General features: G+C 35.2%; 2 protein-coding genes across 3 annotated transcripts in view; both read right to left on the bottom strand.

Annotated features, from left to right (window-relative positions):
- Window positions 1-1618: 1618 nt before the first annotated feature.
- LOC111470745 lies at window positions 1619-5451 on the bottom strand. Its single transcript, XM_023116345.1, has 4 exons — window positions 5164-5451; window positions 4724-4796; window positions 2742-3455; window positions 1619-1937 (listed from the first exon to the last, which is right to left on the bottom strand). The coding sequence occupies exons 2-3, from the start codon at window positions 4780-4782 to the stop codon at window positions 2771-2773; spliced, it is 744 nt and encodes a 247-aa protein (XP_022972113.1). The 5' UTR covers window positions 4783-4796; window positions 5164-5451; the 3' UTR covers window positions 1619-1937; window positions 2742-2770.
- Window positions 5452-6222: 771 nt separating this feature from the next.
- Window positions 6223-11528, bottom strand: part of LOC111470738 (tRNA threonylcarbamoyladenosine dehydratase) — a 7514-nt gene continuing 2208 nt past the window's right edge. For both annotated transcript variants that reach the window (XM_023116337.1, XM_023116338.1), the window contains 8 exons: window positions 10412-10559; window positions 9730-9942; window positions 9373-9507; window positions 8791-8925; window positions 8407-8622; window positions 7465-7589; window positions 7135-7192; window positions 6223-6539 (listed from right to left, as the gene is read on the bottom strand). In XM_023116337.1, the coding sequence (XP_022972105.1) occupies window positions 6429-6539; window positions 7135-7192; window positions 7465-7589; window positions 8407-8622; window positions 8791-8925; window positions 9373-9507; window positions 9730-9942; window positions 10412-10559 (1141 nt within the window). In that variant the 3' untranslated portion in view covers window positions 6223-6428. The remainder of the gene's footprint in view (window positions 6540-7134; window positions 7193-7464; window positions 7590-8406; window positions 8623-8790; window positions 8926-9372; window positions 9508-9729; window positions 9943-10411; window positions 10560-11528) is intronic.

Here is an 11528-nt window from a genome sequence, read left to right as displayed (position 1 = left end):
TGAACCCTACTCGAGAGTATTGACAATATGTTCAGTCAAAATAAGAGAGGTGAGTCACGAAGGATGAGCCTTCCCTTTCTTTTCATGTGTTTTTTTAATTGCTAACCGAAACGTTTAAGATATTAAAGAATAGGATATGGAGGTTTGATCATCCGGATATCCATCCAGCTAGGTGAGTTCAGCTGGCAGCAACCTCATGAATTGATTCAAATAATAGATAACATGATATGTAGTAGCAGTAGAAACCATATCAGAAAAGCACAAAAATTCCATCTCCATTCCTTCTTCGTTCATATTCATAAGCCTTTGATTGGCATGCAAGTTCGTGTTTGATAATGATGTCCAAAGTGATTTGAACGTTGAAGGATGAGCTTCAAAAGCCACACCATGACAAAAAGTGAGCATCTTCGTTCTTTCTTATCGAACATGCGTCGTTTAAACTTTTATATAAGTTAGAAGATCGTAGGTATATAAGACGATGGTTAACACATCTCTACCTGATATAAGGTTACGAGGGCTTACCCTTATAAAGATACGTGGAATTTCCATTGTCCTAAACAACTTCATACCTAGATTGTTCTAAACTCTGATGCAAACTAGAAACTCCAAACCCTTATACACGAGAAGCTGGCTTAATTGTCTGCTAAGTGTTCATTCTAGCACATGCACGAGAAGTATCAAATTTCACTGAAATATTGAGGCACCAGTCAAACAGGGTGAATTCAAGCATTAGAAATTTTGTCCTCAAGGTTGGGTTATGGCTTTTGGTGCTGAAGTTTAATCCAAATGATGCTTAGCTTTTGAAAACTGATGATGTTTATATGAGAGGTGCAGAGGTGCAGCCTTGCCTGGGATTGCTGCGGGATGAGCTGAGAAAAAAAAGTCTTGCATTTGGATTATAGTGTGCGGTTAAATTTAGAGATGTATATGGGTGGAAACGAAGAGGTCGTATTCGTTTTCGTCTCTGCCACCTATTTCAATTTTATCATCGTAAAATTTTTCAAATTTTTCATTTATTTTTCTCAAAATTGACTCATTCGAGTGATGAATTTTCCTCTACTTTTTAATTTTTAAAGAAATATTAGTTTTTTAAAAAATAATTTTCATTTTTCAGATATCTTAATAATCCAATCACATTTCATAAGTAATATATAATACATAGTTCTTACTTCAAAAAATATCTTCAACAAACATCTCAAACAAATGAAATATATACATATAAAGCAAGGTGAGGTGAGATTAGGAATGAAGAATATAAATTCCTTCTGACCCCATTTAGCTGACAGGGAGAAATCTCTAGTTAATCTTCATTCGAGTTATTGGGCAAGACAGGAGACCAAATATAATCTTTGTTTGAGGCAGGTCTCCGTAAGTTGAATAGACATCTCTAGCTAAATTTTGCAGAAGGGGAAGTGAACCAAATAGTCAAATTTGCAAAATCTATACCATGGCGCCAAGCTATTAGCAAACTTAAATAGGGATTTGCTAAGTCCAAAGGTTTAAGCATGAGACTTTAGACAGATATATAGATAAGTTGCTTCCTATTGCATAACATAGAAATTGTCCTTCTGGGAGTATTTGTTAAGCGGCAATTCTACACATCAAATAATAACATAACTTGGACCATAAGAAACCAGCCTTTATGAAAACTAAGGTAAACCCTTGTCCAACTAGCAGCTCATACATATAAATATGCAAGATATTCTGAACAATCTTTTTGGTCTAACATTTTGGTGTGTTAAAAATTCCCTGAATTCACAATAATCAGCATTTGAGTTTGTTACCTCCTCATTTGCATTACACAAATAAATACCAACAGAAATATTGCTCAAGGCATAGAGGTCTTCCCCAGTCTCGCCCCTGTTAATTGAAGGCTCTTGCTGCCGTTAATGGAAAATATACAGTGCTCCCACAAATCTGTTCTAACATAATTTGCACTGCAAATAAAATTTAAGATCAGATATGCATGCATGCTTGCTTCTTCTTCAGCAACGGAGAACTCAAAGCCAATAAATAAAACATAACAGAGCTTGGGGTGCCAAAACCCTAAACCCTAAGCATAACAAAAGGAGGAACTCTATGCATGCTAAACATTAACACTCACTTCTTGATTAGAAACATACTGCATGAATAAAATGCATTTATTATGTAGTTTCTCCTATTAGTTATGTAACGACTCAAGCCTACCGCTAACAGATAGTCTTTTTGGGCTTTCTCTTACGGGTTTTCCCTCAAAATTTTTAAAATGCGTCTGCTAAGAAGATGTTTACATGCTCTTATAAAGAATATTTTGTTCTCCTCCCTAACCGAGGTGGGATCTTACAATTTAAAATTGAGTTTCGTTAATAACAATATTTTGTTTAATTTTTATACCCTTTATAAGTACTTTTGAAGTCAATCTCAAAACTGTGATCAAAATGGATTGCTATTTGAGACTTCGAGCTATAAAATCAATAAACACCCACATGTGATATATTGCAATTCTATCATTGTGTTCGTGTCAATAATAATGCAGGAATTTAATCGTTGAATATTGAATTAGCATGTTAATTGGAGTGTTCCTGAATGCACAAATATTAGAACCATAAAACAGATTCATCTACTCTATATGTTCAGTATAATCACTCACTCCTAGTCTATAATATTTGATAAAATCGATCAAATGAAATATATTTTATGTATATAATGTTTTGAAAGAAGGTGCAATCATCAGCGAAGAATAATGGAAAAGTAAATATTACCTTGCATAAAGCCGAAATGAACTAATGCTTTAGACTTGGATCTGTAGCCTATGAGTTTGACTTTTCAATACCCATCTGTTTTGTCCTAACAAGTTGGGGTATTCTTCTTCATAACCATGAATTTCAAGCTTTTCATTTGAGCAATCCTCTGCAAGCTCAGAGTTGCAGCCATGGTCAACAATGGCTGATTGTTTAACTCCTCTCAACCCTTTCTCAACGGCTGTATTTTTATCAACATTCTCGCTATTCATTTTATAAACATCTTCCAAACTACAAGGCTTTGCCACTGCCAAAATATCCACCATCAAACGTTTCTTTTGTTTCCCTTTTCGTCTTCTGTCATTTTTCCTCGACATTCTTGAGCAATCCACCGACCAAATTGGCTGTTTCTCAACATCGAGACATGAATGTGAAGTTGTATTCGTTTGAGGACCCAACATATCAAAAGAAACATCATGGGATATCCCTGATGAATAACAGATTTCTCTGGAATTGTTTGATTCTGTAGCAGCTGATTGAATGACAATGGGATCTTTGTTGTCTGCCTTAAAATCAATCGAGTGGTCATCTTCAGATGATTGAATGACACTACGAGGGGGATGAATTGGTGGCAAAACATTGGTAACACCATGCTTCTGACACAGAAGTAGGTACTTGTCTGGAAATGGCCAGCAATCAAATATGTTCTTTTGACGACAAGAAAGGGTATATTGTCTGCAAACAGATGATCAGAAGCGACATAAAAGCCAAGTCTTGTCCAAAATTGTTAAAGGCTAGCTTAGGTAATATAAATAATGGATTCTGAAACAAAGAAAAGAAAAAAAATAATTCTTAAGTCTCGAAAAAAAAAAACACACATTTCGATTTTAAATATTAGATTTCGGTCTATAGACTATAATTTCCTTTAACCATGAGCTAAAATCTAACTATAAAAATGATCTAAAACGCTATTAAACCACAGCCCAGTCTATGATATAGATCCTGGTATATCATAGACTGCGCACTGGTACTCCAAACCATTTTTGAAGTGGACCCGACTGCTGTCCAAGATCCCAACAAAGCTGCAATGCGTAAAGAAACCCAACTCGATAGCCCTAACTTCATTGCCGGAGGATATATATCACTCTAACCAAGAACATACTTATCATGAGCTGATAGGGGATCAACGTATCGAGGATCCTTGGACTGAAGTAAGGAAGTGAGTGTTAGGAATCACGGATCTCCACAATGGTATGATATTGTCCACTTTGAGCATAAGCTCTCATGGCTTTGCTTTGGGCTTCTCCAAAAGACCTCATTCCAACGGAGATAGTATTCCTCACCTATAAACCCATGATCTTCCACTAAATTAACCAATGTGGAACTCCCAATAATCCTCAACAATCCTCTCCTCGAACAAAGTACACTATAAGTCTCTCCTGAGGCTTAACTAATGTGGGACTCCCAATAATCCTCAACCGTGAGTACCACAGTGGACTGTGGTTAATCCTTTTAGTACAGACCCTAACGGATTAGACCATGTTCAAGTGACTATATAGTCTATACTAACAGAGACCACAGTGGACTGTGGTTTATATATATATATAATTTAAGAAAATGGATAAAGGAAGGAAAACAAACCAGAGTAGCTAGACCAGCTAAGTTTTTCAACTTGCAACGAGCTGAGGAACTTCTTGACCATATGATAACAACAGAAACAATTTCTTTCATCGTATTGGCATCCATTTGGATCGTTAAGTTGTGCAATGAAACCAATATTTTTCAAACAGAGAAAAAAACTAAACAAAATTCCCTCGTTTGATTCCGTTTCTAAGAACAATAAAAGGGGGAAATGTTCATGAAACTTTAAATGTGATAAAGGTTAAATCCCAAAAAATAAAACTCATGCTCAAGATGGAAAGAGTAGCAGATGAATGCAGCGTCCAAGAACATAAAATAATGGTAAAATTTACACCTCAGAACTTTAGAATGCAGAATTTCACCTAATCGAGAAACGTTTCGCATAATTTTGTTCGTGATTTTCGTCTGCTGGATTGATCATATTCTTCGTAGCGCCTGTTAACGCCAAATCTTCACATCAGTATGCGAATTCATAACTTTCAACAAACATCTCAGATTGCGGAGCAAAAAAACATAATCAAATTACGAAAAACCACACGACACTCAGCTAAATGAAAAACGAACAAACAAAAACACAAGAGCGTAAACCTTGACGAACAAATGGCTCATGGAGAGGTTCCCGAGCAACAAAAACCTCAAAAAATTACAGGTAATACAATAAATAGTTCAGTTCCGTAAGAATAACGAAACGAGAAGCATTCCCGATGAAGTAGGGCAGAAATGAAGATCATCGACGAATGCAATGAACAAAAACGACAATCTGCATTGGTATGGTAACGAAATTGTTGAATGTTAGTATTACCTTAGCAATTGGTGAAGTGAGAGAGTGAAATTTTTGGAGAGTGAGAAAGTGGAGCAGGAGATTTTGAGTTGGCGTGTTCGTTCTCGTAGTTTCCAATGGAAACTTTCAAAATTGATTGCGATGAAGCAGAGGAAACTCTGTCGCCATTTTCGTCTTCTGTGTGATTCTTCAAGCTTCAAGCTTCAATCTTCAACGATGTAGTCTCAGCGGGAGAATCATTCACCATTCCACACACAACTCAATCATTTCAGATCATTTACCTAATGCACTTTCATTACTTTCATCATTCTTTCCTAATACTTTAATTATTAATTATATTAAAATTTAAAATTTAAAAAAAAAAAAAACATATAAAACACGTAGAAAAGGGAGGGAGGATAATTAAATATTATTTTGATTCTAATAATTTTTTAATAATACTTTAGAATCTTTTTAAAGAAAAATACTTTGATTGAAACTAAGAGTTACAAGAATTAAATGAATATTTTAAATTTAAAAAATCATAAAACTTTAAAAGTATAGTTTAGCCTAAATAATTGTTTTTATTTATTTAATTTATCGATCCTATTTTAGAAATATTATATTTTTGCATGAACTTCAAAAAATTATCCTAATAAAACCAAAACTTTATAAAGTGACTACAAAATCCGTTCTCATGAAAATGTCCCTAGGACAAGGAGGGAATGGAAAATTGCGTCAACGTCCCTATCGCCTATTTCAATCTTTATAATTTTTTTTATTTATTTATCTTAAATGTGTATTAAAAAAGTTAAAATATTGTAATAAATTTAAGAACATTTTATAAGAAATAAAAATAATACAATATATATATATATATATATATATATGCGGTGTCATCTTCCCTTAGGTTTGATGCAGCCGCGGGCGGGGGCGGCACGCAACCATCGTTGCTGCAGCACCATATGAACCATGCGGGCGCAACCGTCCTTGGCCAAAGCCATTATCGCATCCGCATTCCTCCTTATATGGAACGACGGCGTTTTACCATTGGCTTCAGATGAGCTTGGAGTGAAGTGGGCGTGAGCGATAAATGCTAAATTCTGCGGAATGACTTAGCATACAATTTTGTTACTTTCAAAATTTTCACTATTCCGATCACAAAATCCAAAAACGCATTTATCGAATGCATGTTCACTAAACTCGATGAAACCGAAAACATGAAATAAAATCTAGATGGGAAGAACAGACCCTAATTCTGTATAAAAATGATAATTTGGGGATAAAAGCAACAAACTCCTACGTCTTCATAAGAAAAATTCCATCTCAGCTCGCTTCAAAACACCAGTTACCCTCGTAAAGAATTCGGGTTCATTTTCCTTTATGTCATCTAGGGTGGCTGACTCATGTTCATCAGCCTGCATCAAAGAATCAAACTTTTCATCGATCATAAAGAGCTACTTATGATTCACATAGGTACTTTAGAACCAAGATGAAATCACTAGGGTCCAAAATGGACTTTCAAAGTTGAGGGACCAAAAATGTACATTAAGTATAAGAACCAAAATGAAATAAGTTCGAGAGTTGAAGACCAAAATAAAATTTAAATCGAATTTTTATTCCACAATTCTTTTTTCCATTGAAAATGCAAACAAGGTAAGGTCGGTTTCACCAATTTACTTGCATAAACAAACAAGTGCAAATGACAGCGTGGGTAGTAAGCGGAACATGGCTGCTTTTTGCACTTTGCAGGAGTAAAAGTAATCATGCAAAACAAAGAATTTTATCTGGAAATGCTTAGTCAGTTTCACAATAAGACCGTTGTTAGTTGAACATGACTCTCCACAATAGTATGATATTGTTCACTTTGAGCATGAGCTCCTGTGGCTTTGCTTTGGACTTCCCAAAAAGCCTCACACCAATAGAGATGTATTTCTTACCTATAAACCCATGATCGATCATCCCTAATTAGCCAAGGTGTAGAAATTCATATAACGAGTAAAACTGAATTACCTCTTTGAACCTCAAAAGAATCAAGTTAGCCACGGATGCTGGTTTTGCTCTATCCCACCTAATTTGTTCACAAAAAATGTCAGCACCAGAGAAATTGATCTATCAATGCGATTTTATAGAACTCCAAGTAAAATATATGTTTATCTTTCTCAATAAGATATATAAAACCCAAAAGAAATTACATAATTTTAAAAATGGAGATGATTATAATGTGTTCATGTTCAAAGAAACGAGAAAAAGTGTGGCCCAGAAACCTTTTTATTTGAATCCACAACAAATATTATGCCATATTAGGCAACAGTGTAACACCACCTGGAAAGCTATTCATACCTCACAAGCATTAATTCATTAATAGCTCGCCACATTCCTCGTCCAACATCTTTTGCGAATTGGTCTCTTGCGCTTCTTCCATGCCAGAGCTCTTTTGCAACAAACATCACTTCTTCAACATCTACCTACAGTAAATGAAGTCAGAAGACACAGATGCATCATTAGAATGCTAAGAATTGGAATCCAACAACAATAGAATGATAGATTGTAGTTGACAAAAAAGATGCCATCTATTGATGAGTCATTCAGACATGGAAAATAAGAAGTGAATAACTGGAATAAAAGTACTTCACACACTCAAACCCATCGTGAACATGTTCAAATCAGAAAACATCATCATTCCACTTATTGATGATTTTAAATTAACCTAGAAACTAACATGCATCCATGCAAACAAATCCAAAAGAAAACAAAAAAGGATAATGGAAACTTGAAAATAACTAGTACAAAATTTGTGAGATCTCTCATCGATTGGAGAGGGGAACGAGTGCCAGCGAAGGGAAGCCCGAAAGGGAAAGCCCAAAGAGGACAATATCTGCTATCGGTGGGTTTTGGCCATTATAAATGGTATCAGAGCCAAACACCGAGCAGTGTAACAACAACGACGGTGATCCCCAAAGGGGGTGGATACCATGCGGTTTGCTAGGGAGGACGTTGGGCCTCGAAAGGGGTGGATTGTGAGATCCCACATCGATTGGAGAGAGAAACGAGTGCCTACGAGGATGCTGGACCCCGAAAGAGGGTGGACTGTGAGATCCCACGTCAGTTGGAGAGGAGAACGAAGCATTTTTTATAAGGGTGTGGAAACCTCCCCCTAGCAAATACATTTTAAAAACCTTGAGGGGAAGCCCGAAAGGGAGAGCCCAAAGAGGATAATATCTACTAGCGGTCGGCTTGGGCTGTTGCAAAATTAAATAAATCTTCTGATGAAAGTTTGCACACCTGGACTTGCATGGCAGTACCATACAATGATTCCTCATGCTCAATGAGTCGCTGATGAAGCAATCTATAATGTTCGATGTCCAAATTAACGACAGGTTCTGTTTCCACTTGTAGCCCTGCTATTTGTGTCACAACATATGAGGCCATTACCTGTCCAAAAATTGCAGGGATGGTGCCCAGAACAGGTATGATGCGAACTCTGAACCCAGGTACTATCTGATATCAGAATAAAATTTCAGAATGTGTATTCACAGAAATATTTTCTTAGTGTAACACCTACCCAATGTTGTTCAACACTCGAATATATTCATTCATTGTCAAGTCAAGAATTGTAAAACTTGAAAGCAAGTACATAAAGTAGCCCCAATGGGTGCTGGTCTTCACCTGATAATCTGACGGATTTTCGGCTTCTCCACCTGGTCCTTGGAATGGAAGCAGCTTTGCTTTGGGTTTTTCTAAAGAGAATACAACAGGAATGCCCCCTTCAATGCCATAACCTTTCCGCAAACGATGTCTCACCTACAATTAACAAATAGCCATAACCTAAATTCTCAAAAAGGAGGTTTTAAATGTCGCTGCATTATAATATAATTAACAAGAAAATTGTAAAATGACGTACTAATAAGTAATAACAAAACACAAGAAAAAGAAGTTATCTACTTATCACGAAAATTATCTTTTCAAATGCTTTTAAGAGTTTCACTTACAAAAATTATTCTGTCTTTCACTTACTAAGTGACTCTCTAAACCTTCTAATTGATTTCCAAATATTAAAGTAAAAGAAAGAGTGGTTTAGAAGTTTATATGGGCCAAAATAAATGGCCAACTATCTTCTACATTAAGAGTTCAATTTAAAACATGTTTCATAAATAAAAAACTTCTCTGATGCAGCCTTCTAAAGAAGGGAACTGGCTACTAAAAGATTTAGCTTAAAAAAAAATTCTTGGCACATGCAAGAAACATTACAGCTCTAGATAATGGGTCATTTGTTGACTCTCTTAAATCAGCCACGCGAATTCTTGTTGGGTCAGCTCGAGCCCCAGCTCCTGTTGCTGATAATACTTTCAAGCCCCTACGTACACATGCAGCAAGAAGTGATACCTATCACATATGATATACGAAGACGGTTATGGTAAATAACCTCAATAAATAGTGAATTAATGCTTCATTCTGAGAGTCCCCTAATTTTCTAAATACCATCATCCTTATTTATCACCTCTATATATCAATTTAGCATCAATATTAAAACCACTGCTAAATATTTAAAACTAAAGTAAAAAAATAAGAAGAAGATTTGTTACAGCCTTGCAGATAAATAGATACCTTTGTATCAATATTGTCAATGCAGTCTAAAACAAAATCAGGTTTCCCAGAAAGAATTTCTTCTTCAGATGTTGCGTCATATAACAGCACTTTTGCTTCTACTTGACACTCCGGAAAGATGGATAGAAAGTGCTCCTTCAGGCACTGAGCTTTTGGGACACCTACATCTGCTCTTGTTGCCACGGCATGTCGATTTAGAGAAGAAAGTGATACCTTTTCAAGCAATTATCAAATGAGTATACATGCTACAAGAGAGAATATAAATGCATTGTTTTCTTTTTCATACATTTGAATGTACATATAATGTACTGACAATCAATTTATATAACGAAAAAGGGGAAGGGGTTCATAACATTCTAAAATACATGAACTATATACAAGTATTTTTCTCAAATTCTCTTCTCTTTACCTACTGGGAATTGAACCTCTAACCAAGGTTTTGACTAACACTTAGGCCATCCTCTAGGTCAATAGGCTACGAGATTGGTCGGTAACTATATAGAAGTATTATATCAAATATAAAAGCTAATGAAGATGACTGAAGCCGTCTGCAATCATGAGAAGGGAAAAAAAATCTTTTGCAGATAGAAAGCAGTGGAAGTCAGTAGCTCCAAAAATGAAGTATAATCAAACAGATTGTACAAAAAAAAGTCACAATTCTCCTGAAAGATATGTATAAGACCTGGTCAAAGTCAACAAGGAGAAGCCTGCCAACCCCTGATCGTAGAAGCATCATAGCAGCATGACTCCCAACACCACCAAGACCAATTACCACAACATAAGATGCAGTCACATTCTTCTGTGCGCTAAGGCCAAAGAACTGAATGTTCCTAATGACAATAGGCATATACATAACATGTTAAAAGAAAAGCATATCAATGCTAAACATAAAACATGCCTTGATAAGGTAAGGAAAAACCCAAGTTATTTTATTAATCTAAAATTTATTGTGCACATTAGAGAACCAATTCCTTTATATTCAACTAGGCGGAATTAATTACAAAGGTTAAAAAGCAATATTTACCCAAGGAAGATTAACTACTCTAAACTTAAAAAACTAAATAAAACTAATAAAACAAACAATCAAAATAATTACAAATATAACCTAATAATAACACTACATCACACCGGGAACCCAAAAAAACAAAGTAGTGATTTAAATAGTAAAAACTTATTGCATGTTAATATGGGACACTTTCAAGGTGATGTACACTCATTTGTTATCTAGCAGCAACAGGGGTTCTAGGATCTCTATCTCAAAATGTCAAACAATTATTGAAGAAAGAGATCAATTTACAAGGTTGCCTATAGATCCTCCATTATATTTTAGGAAGACAAGGACGGACAACTATCTTGATGTACTTCTCTCATCCTAGAGAACATTAAGAATTGCTGAAACATGGAAGTACTGCTGGAATCTCGGTTTTAAATTCGCTTCACTGAGTTCTAAACTTGAAAACATTAAACAAAATATACCTATCAAGCTGGGGCATAATTAACGATGAGAGTTTCAAAAGACCCTGGATTACATAATTTCCATTCTGAAAAAATTGTCAGAATTGGAGGGAATGTGTTTTAGTATATATGTAGATTTAAGGAGCATATTAGTCATTTGTCCTTTAACGTAATTTTATGACGCCTATGCACATAGTCGCAAGTGAATAATCAGAGAACTAATAGAAAGGGACGAATCTTAATGAAAAAACTTGAGACACAAAAAAAAAAAAAAAAAAAAAAAAAAAAAAAAAAAAAAAAAAAAAAAAAAAAAAAAAAAAAAAAAAAAAAAAAAAAAAAAAAAA

Source organism: Cucurbita maxima, unplaced genomic scaffold (assembly GCF_002738345.1).
Source record: "Cucurbita maxima cultivar Rimu unplaced genomic scaffold, Cmax_1.0 Cma_Scf00047, whole genome shotgun sequence".
Lineage (NCBI taxonomy): Eukaryota > Viridiplantae > Streptophyta > Magnoliopsida > Cucurbitales > Cucurbitaceae > Cucurbita > Cucurbita maxima.
The sequence above is the reverse complement of the archived record's forward strand: the minus strand, read 5'-3'. Positions and strand labels throughout refer to the sequence as shown.

Excerpts from the sequence above, each read along its gene's own strand:
- LOC111470745 (XM_023116345.1), bottom strand. The coding sequence starts at position 4,782 with ATGATCAATCCAGCAGACGAAAATCACGAACAAAATTATGCGAAACGT. Across the intron at positions 3,456-4,723 it reads GCGAAACGTTTCTCGATTAG|ACAATATACCCTTTCTTGTC; the intron begins GTGAAATTCTGC and ends ATCTGTTTGCAG.